The following is a 15,377-nucleotide window of genomic DNA, read 5'->3' as shown; positions in this document are numbered from 1 at the left end:
GAAAAATTTCTGTGGCCATCCTTGCCATTTGTGATAACTGAAAACATTCACTCTTATGATCATTCAATTTAGAAATTACAGATGTACACTTAGAAATGAATCTCGCTGCTGCACATAATAAACTATGTACAGTGTGAACACAAAACAAAAAAGGGACAGAAGTTTCACTATGTATTTATTTTCATTAAAAATGGCTTCTATTCATATAGTGCAATCACTGAAAATAAAAACAGAAGCTGTGAATAGAAATGCAAAATTTTATAAACTATGGACATGGAAACGACATCACCAGTATTAACATCGACTAATGTTTACTGTAAAAAAACGAATTCCTATATTGCATGTCATCATCGGTCAACAGGCAGCTTGCTTGCAGATAGTCATTTACAATTTATATTCCACTTATTAGTCCATATGTACAATATGGTTAAAGTTCTAAAAAGTATGACATATTCTGTAATAACATTAAATTATTTGGTTCTACTTCCTAAACATTAGAAACACAAAACCATCATGTAAACAGCTGTGTCAAAGCACAGATGAAAACAGATGGCACAATAATCTACAAGTAACAGGCTGTAATAAATGGTCATGAAATGACTGGTTTGCAGACTTCACCATTACCTGGTAAAATACAATATGGTCTGTATTTTGTAACATCTACTTTATCTTTACATTAATAAGATAGTAGATTAGTTGAATAGTAGAAGAGGATTATGGTTACAAAAGCCAAATATTAGTTACTGTACGTGGTCACCTAGACCACTTAATGTGCCTATGTTATAAGCACAGACCTTTGCAGCCACATTTTTTACATATAAACAGGTGCATAGCATTATAGATCTTTTTTTTCTCTTAAGTACTTTCTGTATACTGCTTAAAGTGTACCTGAGACGTGAATAAATATTTGATACTTACCCGGGGCTTCCTCCCGCCCCATAAGCACTGCTGAGTCCCCCACCGTCCTACATAGTGAGCAAGATTACCAGGACTGATAGGTGAAGAATGGAGGCAGTTACGTCAGTCAGGGTCTTCTGCGCGCATACGTGGCCCCTCCGTGCATGCACAGAAGAGCCAGAATGTTGTGGCCGTGCCAGTTACCGGGACTGAAAGCTGGAGAACGGAGGTACTAGGGAGGACAGCAAGGGACTCAGCGATGCTAGCAAGGGACTCAGCGATGCTTATGGGGCTGGAGTAAGCCCTGGGTAAGTATCAAATCTTTCTATATTCGCGTCTCAGGTTTACTTACTGCATATACTTGCATATCAGCCGACCCGCGTATAAGCCGAGGTACCCACTTTTACCTCAGAAACCTAGAAAAAGTGATTGACTCACATATAAGCCCCCTCCCCAGTAGCCCCGAGGATGATATAGCGGTGTCTCAAGATGCCACAAGATGGGGTCATAGATATAAGACAAAGCAGTTGCCACATAGGAAGAATCCCCAATCATTGCATCACTGACAAGTTGCTTGCAGGCTCTGCTCCACAAGCCAGGGGACACAGGTAGTCTTGAGCAGTACACATTCTGCACACCATGTTGCAGGGGTTGGGGGCTCGAACACAGCAGGGAGCCAGCTGGTAAGAGCAGGATCACTAGTGCAAGATCCTTACACTCCTCTGTCAGTAACAAAACCTGCTCCACCATCTGCTCTGCTCCACTGACTCACATAAAAGCAGAGGGGGTAATTTTTCAGCACTTTTTTTGTGCTAAAAAAATTAGGCTTATATGAGAGTATAAGGTATATTAATATTATTCCAGGGAAAAAAGACAAAACAAAAAAAGTGCATCCCTGCCAACAGATTTAGCCCACTAACGCAGTTGTGTCCCCTTCTATCGGCTTTTAAGGATCTGTAACATTGACACAACTGTATTAGTGGGCTCAGGCCCTTAAAGCTACTCTAAAAGAAAATATTAACAAAAAAGAAAAAACAAAAACAAAAAAAACAGCCATACCTTTCCTGGACTAAATAACACATGACCATGGCACTTTTTCTACTAAACTATGAGGCATGTTCTGGTGCCTCAGCTGTCCAGGATATGCCCTACCATTCAGTGCCACAGGAGCGGTGTTAGTATTCTGGAATGTGGCACTCCACTGTGCATAGGGAGTGGACTGACAGTCACATGACGGCCATTTAAAAAAACTAGAAAAAGTAGGTGAATCATTCACAAAAAACAACAAATTATAAGTTTAGCATTAAGGGGGGCATAGGGAAGACAATAGTAGATTTTTATTTTTCTTGCAGGTAGAAAAAGATGACACTTGTGGCAGCCAATGGATGGGTCAGAGTAAAGGTCAAATGGTGCACTGAAATAACCCAAAGCAAAATCTGACTGTCTGACATGCTGGATCCTCTTGCTTCAACATTGTAGGTAGTAGTTTCAGGTGGAATATAATCCAGCCTTCAGTTTATAGGAAGAATAATTTCCCCCTAACAGATTATTATTAAGTTTTAGTGTAACAATGATTATTGTTAAAAATATGATTTTACTTCTGTCTGCTGTTTATGCAACACTATGGTTATTTTTCATAATGAAATACTCTATATACACATTTAATCCTAATTGTGCTTCTCTCTGTACTCCAGAAATAGGTTTTGTATCTACTCTCCAACATTGCACTGAAGATGTACTGACTGCAGCCAATTTCAAAACTGGTCCAAATTTCGGAAACTTAAAGCACTGACCTCATCAGTAAAGTGGTCCTAATGCACAAAAAACATTAGCAGTCATAAGTTAAAAATCTACTCAAAATACTTAATAGAAACAGAGAAAGAGAAAACAGACAGCTACACTCCATCCTGTATTAAAAAAAGACCTTCAAAATCTTTGGTGGCATACATCCAAAAAGGAAAAGAAAGCTATTTTGTTTATTTCAAAAACAAAACCCCAAAACAAACAAAAACAACAAAAAAAAAATCCCTCCATTGTGACGGTGCAATGTTTTGCATATCAATCCAGGTGAGCACCACAGTCTGGCTAATGCATACGTCCCAAGATAGTCTCTTGTCTTTATATTTATAAGTCTTTACAAAAATACCTATTTGTGTTAGCAATAAATAAATCTCAGATTCATGCTCACATCAACAATGACTGACAAAATCTTTCAGCATATAAGTAAGTTTTCTGAGATGTATTCGACTCAAGTCCATTATGGAAAAAGTTGTTCAAGGTGCTCATTCATTTTGTTTCTGAGGAATACAGCCTTCCATTTCCACTACTTCTGGCCAGCCTTCATATTTATTTGTGTCTTTATTATTCTTTATATGCTGGGGAGAAAAACAGCAAAAATGTTTAAAGCCAAAGCAAATCTTAAAGTCACAAATATTGCCAAACTAAGAACAGCGCTAAAGTGGCAGCATCTTCTAAACCGTTCACGGATTTGAGTATCTCAAACCAATTTCTCAGCATCTTCAGAGCTCATGGACTTAGGTTATACCAGCAAGTGCTACATCCTGCCAATGTCATCAGAGCCTTGTTCAATACGCCAATAACCTCTAACCACAGTCTCCAAACTCCTGTTTGTAAGTATGAGGTAGGCAAGTGCAGGGACGTCTCATATTCGAAAAGATGGTATCCTGGAAGCTGCTCTCACACAGCCAAATTCATTCACAGAACCCACTTAGTAAATCAACTAAAGATTTCCATAGTGGAAGTGCCGTGGTAAAGCAGATCTTCAACTATGTACACCTTAAAGTTATGCTGGGGGTATCAGTTGAAAAGGGGTTATATTTTCAGAATAACGTAAAATGCAGCTACAACAAGGATGTCTGAGGATCAGTTATATCAGTAGGTCACAAATTCTGTTATATTATCAGAATGATGCATGTTTGACTTGTGATACAATGATAATAAATTCGGTTATAGCAGTTCAAAATAATGTATATATGCCTGGCATGAAATGTTACAACGAGCAAATCTAAAAATCGGTTATATTAGCAGTTAGATTTATATGAAATCTAAATTCTTTTATATTAGTTCTAAATAACGCATGTATGATTGGCACGAAATGGGGTATCACCATGGGGGGTTAAGGTTAGGCACCACCATGGGGGAGGGGGTTGAGGTTAGGTGCCAATGGGGATTAAGGTTAGGGTTATATTCTGAAAGCAGCTACATCCAATGCCTTTTGTAAACTGAATCACTTACTGGCTACAAACAGGCGCCCTTTTATAAATGAAATACTGTTATCTATATCTTAGTTACATAGTTATGTTGGTTGAAAAAAGACATACGTCCATCGAGTTCAACCAGTATAAAGTACAACACCAGCCTGCTCCCTCACATATCCCTGTTGATCCAGAGGAAGGCGAAAAAACCCTTACAAGGCATGGTCCAATTAGCCCCTAAAGGGAAAAATTCCTTCCCGACTCCACATGGCAATTAGATAAAATCTGGCGCCCTTTTATACCAAAATCATTTTTCTCAGGCTATACCTGGTGTAAGAATCTCTCGGGTAGATTTTGCAGGATAGAACCCTGATCTACATTAACCACCCTGGCAGTATGGACGAGCTGAGTTCGTCCAGCAAAAACGTTAATGACGAGCTGAGCTCGTCCATGCCGACGGGAGATTTCCTGCTTCTCTGCCCCGCCGGCTGCATTTTTTTTTCTCATCACAGGGATTCCCCAGGATGGCTGGATGCCTGACTGCATGCTGTGGGTAGCGATCTGTGCTACCCACAGCGTGCAGAACAAGAATCCAGCTACCCTAGGGAATCCCTGGGCAGCCAGCGGGGCAGAGAATGTGCAGGGGTTCCACCTTGTATGCGGAGGCTGTGCTGGCGGGGGATCCCACTCTGTGCGGGCAGGGGGAACCCCCTTCTATGGTGGCGGTGTAGGTGGCCTATCCCCCTCCTCCCCCCTCCCTCCCGATTTCCTGCCCCCTCCCTGTCTCAGCCCGTTGAGTAAATAGATCTACTCACCCGAGGGCTTTCTCCAGCGACGGCTGCGGCGCACACCCTCCTCCATCTCCGAAGTCTCGTTCTCTGTACAGTTACATTACGCGACGGTGTCGTCAGGATAGGCCACCCACACAGCCGCCATAGAAGGGGGATCCCCCCGCCCGTACAGAGGGGGATCCCCTGTCCGCACAGCCACCATAGAAAGGGGCTCCCCTGCCCGCACAGAGAGGGATCCCCCGCCAGCACAGCCTCCCCATACAAGGGGGAACCCCCGCACATTCTCTGCCCTGCTGGCTGCCCAGGGATTCCCTAGGGTGGCTGGATGCTTGTTCTGCACGCTTTGGGTAGCAGAGATCGCTACCCACAGCATGCTAGGAAGGGGGGCGGGGGGGACATCTGGCTACCTATAAAACTGGCTAAACACCTGGCTCATTGCAAGAAGCACAATGTTCACCTGGCTTAACACCTGGCTCACTATATATCTGGCTGCACATCTGGCTAACTATACCTGGCTGCACATCTGGCTAACTATACCTGGCGGCACATCTGGCTACCTATACATCTGGCTAACTATACCTGGCTGCACATTTGGCTAACTATACCTGGCTGCACATCTGGCTACCTATACATCTGGCTAACTATACCTGGCTGCACATCTTGCTACCTATACATCTGGGTCGTATACTCACCATTGGCATGCTGATCCCTCGTCGCGTACCTCTGATAGCTTCCCCAGTGTCTTCTTCCATGTCCCTTGGCGGATTTTGCATCTCCCTCGGCGATCACATGTCCCCCGTTGATCGGCGTTGATGACACCAGGGTCACGCAGAGTCATCAACATTTTTTTTTTCAATTGAATTCAATACAATAACCTGTATTGAATTCAATATAAAAAAAAAAAATTGATTGCAAAAAAAAAAAAAAATTGGTTAAAAAATATTGGAAATTAATTGAACACTTTTTGCACGGAAATCCTGGGGAAATTGAATGCCAGGGTGGTTAACCTCCTTAGCGGTAACCCCGTGCTGGACACGGGGTAAGCCGCCGGAGGGTGCCGCTCAGGCCCTGCTGGGCCGATTTGCATAATTTTATTTTTCAAACACGCAGCTAGCACTTTGCTAGCTGCGTGTTTGGTCCGATCGCCGCCGCCCGCCGCAGATGTGCCGCTAAACAGGGCCCCCCCCCCCCCCGCATACCAATCGCCGCCAGGCTGCACTATGGGGTGGATCGGGACTCCGTGTGACGTCACGACGTCGGTGACGTCACTCCGGTCGTCGCCATGGCGACGGGGGAAGCCCTCAAGGAAATCCCGTTCAGAACGGGGTTTCCTTATGGGCAAGCGGCGCCGGCGGCGATCGGAGGTGACGGGGGGACACCGCAGGGAGGGGGGAAGCATGTAGCTAGCGCTAGGCTAGCTACATGCAAAAAAAAAAAAAAAAAAAAAAGGGTTAAAAAAAAACCCTGGCGGCCGCGCAGCCGCAGCAATCATACCGCCAGGGGGGTTAAAGTACCACTGTTTTAGTAAAAAGACTTTCTATGCAGAGTTTCTTTTTAAGGAGGATTTCTCTTAGAGAGAGAGAGAAATCGAGACATTGCAAGAAGCATGATGTTCAGTAGAACATTTTGTGTCTTCCACAAGGCGGGAGCGCGGTATCAGCTCAAGATATACCGGCATCCAGGTGGCAGAGAGTTAAACATAAAATGTTTTCTTATTTCCTAAAGGTAGACAATGGCCAGGGAACAGAAAACAATGCTTTCCTAAGAATAAGGGAACAGGTCACTGGAAAATGGGATTTTCCAGTACATGCACAGTAAAGATTGTGCTAGTCATTCCATCATATGATCCTGCCAGCCTATGGCAGGCTGAAGAGTATATGATTGACAGCGGACTCCACCCCGGGGTTAACCATCGACTGGCTGTTTATAAGGAACGGACTGTCTTCGGGAAATTACTTCTAGTTACTCTTCAAGTTACTACTACTTCCTGACTACCTCTAGTCACTTCCTAACTTCTTATACCGTATGCTGTATACAGGTCTAACAGCTGTCTTAGGTTTTCTCTTATGAACATCTATGCTACATTGCACTGAGCTAATCAAAAGGACTAGATCAAGATGCCATGAAACGCTTAAGACGACCTACTACACCTTGATTGCTTTGCTGATGTGACGACGATAATGAACACAGCTGTATGACTATTTGCCAAATACATTTCTTAAAGCTCGAGACGTTTAGGAGTCCGCTTTTGAGATATCTGCCAGCTATGTGCAGCTATAAGCTAAGCTGCTGGTGCCGAACCGAAGGTGCGTTGTTGCCCATAGCAACCAACAAATTTCTACACCTGGCTCCCTTTAACACAGTGGTTCCCAACCTTTTCCGGCCCGAGGAACACTGTCTGACCAAATTTTTCTCCGGGGAACGGCGCGGGGGGATGCGGCCCCCGGTTGTTTGCGCGACCTAGTGGACAGTGCCGCGCGCACCAGGCTATTGGGGGGGGGGGGCGGCTGGGGTGCAGCTGCATAGCTAGCATAGTTGCCCCAGTGTAGGGAGTTTAGTTGCCTCAGTGTAGCTAGTATAGTGCCCCAGTATAGCCAGTATAGTGCCCCAGTATAGCCAGAATAGTGCCCCAGTATAGCCAGTATAGTGCCCCAGTATAGCCAGTATAGTGCCCCAGTATAGCCAGTATAGTGCCCCAGTATAGCCAGTATAGTGCCCCAGTACAGCCAGTATAGTGCCCCAGTATAGCTAGCATAGTTGCCCCAGTGTAGGGAGTTTAGTTGCCTCAGTGTAGCTAGTATAGTGCCCCAGTATAGTGCCCCAGTATAGCCAGTATAGTGCCCCAGTATAGCCAGAATAGTGCCCCAGTATAGCCAGTATAGTGCCCCAGTATAGCCAGTATAGTGCCCCAGTATAGCCAGTATAGTGCCCCAGTATAGCCAGTATAGTGCCCCAGTATAGCCAGTATAGTGCCCCAGTACAGCCAGTATAGTGCCCCAGTATAGCTAGTATAGTGCCCCAGTATAGACAGTATAGTGCCCCAGTATAGCCAGTATAGTGCCCCAGTATAGCCAGTATAGTGCCCCAGTATAGCCAGTATAGTGCCCCAGTATAGTGCCCCAGTATAGCCCCCCAGTATAGCCCCCCAGTATAGTGCCCCAGTATAGCCAGTATAGTGCCCCAGTATAGCCCCCCAGTATAGTGCCCCAGTATAGCCAGTATAGTGCCCCAGTATAGCCAGTATAGTGCCCCAGTATAGCCCCACAGTATAGCTAGTATAGTGCCCCAGTATAGCCAGTATAGTGCCCCAGTATAGCCAGAATAGTGCCCCAGTATAGCCAGAATAGTGCCCCAGTATAGCCAGTATAGTGCCCCAGTATAGCCAGTTTAGTGCCCCAGTATAGCCAGTTTAGTGCCCCAGGATAGCGCCCCAGGACAGCCAGTATAGTGCCCCGGTATAGTGCCCCCCGCCCGTCCACGCCGCTGTTATTACCTTAACAGCTGCCGCTCTCCCCTCTCCGGCGCGTGTATATTCAAGCAGCGTATCTCCGGCTGCTCTGTGTGATGCGGAAGGAAGCAGGGCAGCGACTTCCTGTAACGGCGATATGTATCGCCGTTACTATGGTAACTGAGCCCTGCCTCCTGCGCATCACATACAGAGCAGCCGGGAGATACGCTGCTAGAATAAATACATGCGCTGGAGAGGGGAGAGTGCCGCTGCTAAGGTAATAACAGCGGTGGCCGCGGAGACGGGCGAGAGGGGGATAAGAGGACGGCACACCAGGCAACGTACCGCGGCACACTAGTGTGCCACGGAACACTGGTTGAAAAACGCTGCTTAACAGATATCTTTTTTTCTTGGCTATAGCTGGCACCCTATAACTTATCGCGGCTAGATCAGGCACTATTTTATAACCAAAATCACGTTGATCGGCTACATCTGGCGCACTTTTTTTCAAGCGCCCTTTTCAAATGACTGCATGCTGGGTGCTTAGACAAAATGTTCCACGCACAACTCGACCGAGAACAAAGGAAAGAATAGATGTCTGTATACCACATATACATGCACATAGGTTTATTCAAACTATAAAGTGATCATCCAATGTTCCAAACATTGGATTATCACTTTAAGGTGTGAAAAAAAACCTATCTGCATTTGCATTTGGTGTACCGACATCTATTCTCTTTCCTTGTGCATCACCTGGGAGAACATCTTTTCAAGCCACTGCATCCATCATGACCGCTGTACAAGTACAGGATCTTCTCAAAAAATTAGCATATTGTGATAAAGTTCATTATTTTCTGCAATCTACTGATAAACATTAGACTTTCATATATTTTAGATTCAAATACACACAACTGAAGTAGTTCAAGCCTTTTATTGTTTTAAGATTGATGATTTTGGCATACAGCTCATGAAAACCCAAATTTCCTATCTCAAAAAATTAGCATATTTCATCCGACCAATAAAAGAAAATTGTTTTTAAAACAAAAAAAGTCAACCTTTAAATAAATTATGTTCAGTTTTGCACTCAATACTTGGTCGGGAATCCTTTTGCAGAAATGACTGCTTCAATGCGGTGTGGCATGGAGGCAATCAGCCTGTGGCACTGCTCAGGTGTTATGGAGGCACAGGGTGGTTCGATAGCGGCATTAAGCTCATCCAGAGTGTTGGGTCTTGCGTCTCTCAACTTTCTCTTCACAATATCCCACAGATTCTCTATGGGGTTTAGGTCAGGAGAGTTGGCAGGCCAATTGAGCACAGTAATACCATGGTCAGTAAACCATTTACCAGTGGTTTTGGCACTGTGAGCAGGTGCCAGGTCGTGCTGAAAAATGAAATCTTCATCTCCATAAAACTATTTAGCAGATGGAAGCATGAAGTGCTCTAAAATCTCCTGATAGCTAGCTGCATTGACCCTGCCCTTGATAAAACACAGTGGACCAACACCAGCAGCTGACATGGCACCCCAGACCATCACTGACTGTGGGTACTTGACACTAGACTTCAGGAATTTTGGCATTTCCCTCTCCCCAGTCTTCCTCCAGACTCTGGCACCTTGATTTCCGAATGACATGTAAAAGTTACTTTCATCCGAAAAAAGTACTTTGGACCACTGAGCAACAGTCCAGTGCTGCTTCTCTGTAGCCCAGGTCAGGCGCTTCTGACGCTGTTTCTGTTTCAAAAGTGGGTTTATGCTTCCATCTGCTGAAAAGCTTTATGGAGATGAAGATTTCATTTTTCAGCACGACCTGGCACCTGCTCACAGTGCCAAAACCACTGGTAAATGGTTTACTGACCATGGTATTACTGTGCTCAATTGGCCTGCCAACTCTCCTGACCTGAACCCCTTGGAGAATCTGTGGGATATTGTGAAGAGAAAGTTGAGAGACGCAAGACCCAACACTCTGGATGAGCTTAATGCCGCTATCGAAGCATCCTGGGCCGCCATAACACCTGAGCAGTGCCACAGGCTGATTGCCTCCATGCTACGCCGCATTGAATCAGTCATTTCTGCAAAAGGATTCCCGACCAAGTATTGAGTGCAAAACTGAACATAATTATTTGAAGGTTGACTTTTTTTGTTTTAAAAACACTTTTCTTTTATTGGTCGGATGAAATATGCTAATTTTTTGAGATAGGAATTTTGGGTTTTCATGAGCTGTATGCCAAAATCATCAGTATTAAAACAATAAAGGGCTTGAACTACTTCAGTTGTGTGTATTTGAATCTAAAATATATGAAAGTCTAATGTTTATCAGTACATTACAGAAAATAATGAACTTTATCACAGTATGCTAATTTTTTGAGAAGATCCTGTATGTATGAGACACATACCTGCAGCTGAAATATGAAATAGTTCTGTACACCTTTCTGAAAAGGTCTTCAACCATTGGATCTGCTTAACATCTCATCTACAAACTCATGGCTTCCTGCACCTAGTCTGACGCATTTTCTTTTCCTCATTTGTGCAACCCTTATAATAGTTGCGGATTTCATTTCATAGTGAGGTACCATCACTTCAACATCTACCATCACTTAAACATACATTACCATATGACACCACAGACTTTTTGACACACAAACTTTGGCTGTGAAGTATTAGTATTTTCCAAGTTAAAGTTTTAACGTATTACCTGTTCAAAAGGACTTTTTGTTTTTATGCCTTTTCCACCAACAAAAACCCAATTGTCTCGAAAGGCCAAGGAATTGATTGCTGTACTTCCCAGATCTGAAATCTGTTTCCGTGCTTCATCGTTCAGTCTGCAATGTATCACAAACAGCTAATTGAAGCATGCGATTAAATAAGAATAAAAAAAAATGGTTTACAAGATTCTAAATGGAGTTTGAGACACGTTTATAGATATCAATCAAGTCTAATCAAACTGGATATAGTATTCAAGTAAAAAAATAAAAATAAAATAAATAAATATATATATATATATATATATATATATATATATATATATATATATATATATATATATATATATATATATATATATATATATATATATATATAGATAGATAATTTGTACAATGATAGCGATCAAAAAAAAAAAAAGTGTACATACAATTGCATGAAAGAATATGTCACATATCAAAACAAACAACAGAACTGGAATAAAGTGAAGGGGCTTAGCAGTGAACAGAGTCAGGCAGACCAGCATAATGAACATTCAATAACATGGCGTAATTTGAAATCATGCAGATAAAGAGAGCATCACACAGTAACTCACATAAAGGTGTACCTCACCTCACCATATTGCCTGCACCAATTTTATAAAAGTAACTAGACTTGCACACTCCTATACAACTTCCAGTTCTCACAAACTGTTTCATAGTGATCAAAGTTCTCTAAGCTGAGGTAGAAAACTTGAGCCATAAGCATTACCAGAAGTTTGAAAACATTTTAAGGTCTAGCTCCTGGTTTAGCTTATGCTTTGGCACCAATATAGACACCAATATAGTTTCGGCACCTCATTGAAATGACTGGAGCACCCATGGCCAATAACAGTTACCGTGCCAACTCCTCTTGGTGCTGGATTGATCTCTGTTTATACAAACACACTGTAGGTACTCTAGTTAGAGGTTGTACACAGCATACATAACCAACAGAGATAGCGTAACAAAAACATACAAAAGTTGTAGGGGAAAAAAAAATTGTGTTGTACAGTAGCTGGAATGCACACATTGCTTGCTGGCGATTGGGAGAGGCCATTAATGCTGCATTGTGATATGTGATCAGTATATGTGACAGACCTTTATGCCCTGAGGAAGGCACAGTGAGTTTTCAAAGCATAGGCAGAGCCGGTTCTCTCATGAAGCAAGCTGAAACAAACACTTACATCAGGCGCAGAGATTAAGGTCACATTCACAGTGCCACGTTGCGGAGCTGCGTTTTAAAGTGTTATAACGCAGCTTACCGCAATGCAATGCTAATCTTATGGGCCATTCACAGTGCAACGTTAAAGTCATGTTAAAAAAAATGTTGCGTTGTGGTAACTGCGTTACCTCTCAACGCAGACACGTTGCGTCGCGTTCAACCGTAACGTCCCACTGTGAATGCAACCTAAGGGCGGCATGTTTGTACTGTTTGTTTACACTGATAGCATGTGGTCCGAATTGGAAGGAGACGCAAGAGGAGAGTGACCCGGGTGAAGAGGTCATCATATGGGAAAATCAGCTTGTTGTGCTGTGTGAGGAGGCCGACAGTGAGTGAGCAGGGGGGAGGCAGGAGAATGGACAATGTGATTGATTACACAAATGTGACAAATCACCTCAACATAGATCAGTGGACCCCTCTAAAGACATAGATTAAAACATTTATTAAAATATTAACACAAATTAAGTGGTTTTGCCTTCGCACAAATCCAGTGGAATTCTTATAAATGTAGATGAATGTTTAATAACAGATTTAATGTATAGCAGTCCAAGAGCACCTTCAACAAGATGCCAATAATTAAAATAAATTACTTTAGTCTTTTTGCTGAAGTAACTTCTATTGGTGCAGTTAAAGAAAAGGACATAAACGGTTTACTGTGAGATAGATAGATAGATACATAGATAGATAGATAGATAGATAGATGCAAGTAAATGCGCACACACGGGAAGTTCAAACCTAAACTTGCAGAATAGTTTCAGAAACATCACTTACAACTAACAGCTGTTACAGGGCTGGGGCACACCAATCGGGTTTTCAGGAGTCTTTGCAGCCGCTTGTGGCTGCGGCTACGCAAGGGTAATGTATTGCAATGGGGTGGGTCACACCAGAGCGGGAGGTGTTTTGCTTAAACGCATACTCCCGGGGTGAGGCATTTTTTGGATTGCGGCGGCGTTTCTGCCTCCAATGTAAAGTATAGAAAAAATGCAAACTGCTCTGAAACACGCCAGTTCAGAGCGGTTTTGCAGTCGTTTTTGTTACAGAAGCTGTTCAGTAACAGCTTTACTGTAACAATATCTGAATTCTGCTACCCAAAAATCGCTACCCAAAACCGCAAAATGCTAGCTGAAATGCTCCAGAAAATAAAAAGCATTTCAAGGTCTGCTAGCATTTTGCGGATCTGCTAGCGGGTTTTGGTGTGCACCGGGCCACACTGAGTAAAGGGACATACCTTCTTTACACTATTTAAATCAATAATAATTACAAATATTTAGTTAAGACGTTATTCCGTTATGTGTTATTACATTTTACTTACTTTGTTGCCGCATCATCAAAAGAAGCCATTAAGCATATTGTTCCATCTGGAATTTTCTTAAGAAATTCAATAAATGGTGCAACATCTAAAAAAAATAAATAAATAATTAATTAAATAAATACAAACAATAGTATATTTACAATTACAGTAAAATAAATAAATGAAATTATGCAATAGCTACACATCACAAAGGTTGGGAGACAAAGACCAAATATTTACGCTCAATAAATGGTATAATAATTATACAAAGGTTTCTACAATACATGTAAGAAGATCAATGTGAATACTGTGCTGCCATCTTGTGGCTACTTTTCAGTACAACATCCAAACCATTAACTATGAACAGACAGTAATGTAAGAAGGCAATATCAGGTTGCCAGATGTGCATCATTGTTCGTTTTTTTTTGTTTTTACCAGTTTGAATTACTCAGATCGACCAAGTAAGGAAAGATTATACTGGTTGGAGGTCAGAAAATACATATAGGATTTGCTTACCGTATTTGCTTACAGAGTTCAGTTTATTATGAACAAAACATTACTTACCTCCTCCCCAAAGATCATAAAACTTCGTGTCTATCAGCTCTCCTGTCTTCCCTAGAAGAAAAAAAAAAAAAAACAGACTTCTTAATAACACTGTAAATACACATTGAGTGTAACGGAAACAAAGCCTGCACATTGGCCTGAATTCTGGTAGCTATGTACGGTAAATAGTTTTTATCTGTAAAATACTGCTTTTAGTAAAAAAGCAATTCCGAGAGATTTTTAGTCATTTTCAAAATGTTGGAAAACATGTAGAAAAAAGTGCAGCATTTCAGAGGTAAGCATGCGGTAAATAGTAATAGACTTTGTTTTCACCCCTCCTCTGGAATGCCCTCCCACAACACATCTGCCACTCTCCAAACTTTGTTACCTTTAAATGCTCTCTAAAATCTCACTTGTTCCAACAAGCATATGCTCTACTTAGGCCACTTCCCCTTTGTCCTAAAACCAAAATTACACTCCGACTAGATATCCTAAAAAACACACTGCCTCTATATTTTTATTGTATACTACCCAATACCCCATTCCTCTAGATCAGGGAAATCAAACCGGTCCTTGGAAGGTCGAGGTCCTCACACATGTTTGGCACAGCTCAAATGAATTGATGGGTCTGAATCAGGAAAGGTGTGGTCTACCAGGTAGAACACATTCCTCTTTCTCAGTCCATCCTAAACACTGGCATGGATCTGGCTCTCCAGGCCTGGAGTTCGGACACCTGTGCTTTTTGCAAGAGCAGGGCTCTCTCCCCTTTTGAAGGTGGAATCTGCTGCAAATCTATAAGTGTATGGCCACCTTTAGCGTTGTCTTGTAGGACAGATATGCACTTACAAAATTAACATTATCAGTTCAAAAAAGGCTTCTTTAAAGCCTTGTTCACATTATAAGCGTTTGTTAAATTTTAAGCGAGAGAGTTCATATCAGAGCGGTTCCTTTGCGATTCGCTTTGAAAAGCGGTGCTTGAGCCATTTTTGAGGCAATTTGCCTCAATGGAAGGTACAGGATAAACGCTCACAAAATCGCTTTGGCAAGCGATTGCATTTACAAAAAAAATAATACATTGTATTTATTGTTTCCGGATCAAAAGACAGAAGCGCGCTGCAAAAGCGCTTACAAAACTCCCACAAAAAGGAGCAGATAATGCTTTAAAAAAAACAAAACAAACAAAAAAAAAAACTGTTTTTGCAGTATGCTCTACATACGACAGGACATCCATAACTACAAATGCCGTACATAC

General features: G+C 42.4%; 1 protein-coding gene across 4 annotated transcripts in view; it reads right to left on the bottom strand.

Annotated features, from left to right (window-relative positions):
- Positions 1–158: 158 nt before the first annotated feature.
- FAM3C (FAM3 metabolism regulating signaling molecule C) overlaps positions 159–15,377 on the bottom strand; it is a 97,475-nt gene continuing 82,256 nt past the window's right edge. For all 4 annotated transcript variants that reach the window (XM_068276403.1, XM_068276404.1, XM_068276405.1 and 1 more), the window contains 4 exons: positions 14,147–14,197; positions 13,604–13,688; positions 11,042–11,168; positions 159–3,272 (listed from right to left, as the gene is read on the bottom strand). In XM_068276403.1, the coding sequence (XP_068132504.1) occupies positions 3,180–3,272; positions 11,042–11,168; positions 13,604–13,688; positions 14,147–14,197 (356 nt within the window). In that variant the 3' untranslated portion in view covers positions 159–3,179. The remainder of the gene's footprint in view (positions 3,273–11,041; positions 11,169–13,603; positions 13,689–14,146; positions 14,198–15,377) is intronic.

This window comes from Hyperolius riggenbachi, chromosome 3, assembly GCF_040937935.1.
Source record: "Hyperolius riggenbachi isolate aHypRig1 chromosome 3, aHypRig1.pri, whole genome shotgun sequence".
NCBI lineage: Eukaryota > Metazoa > Chordata > Amphibia > Anura > Hyperoliidae > Hyperolius > Hyperolius riggenbachi.
The sequence above is the reverse complement of the archived record's forward strand: the minus strand, read 5'-3'. Positions and strand labels throughout refer to the sequence as shown.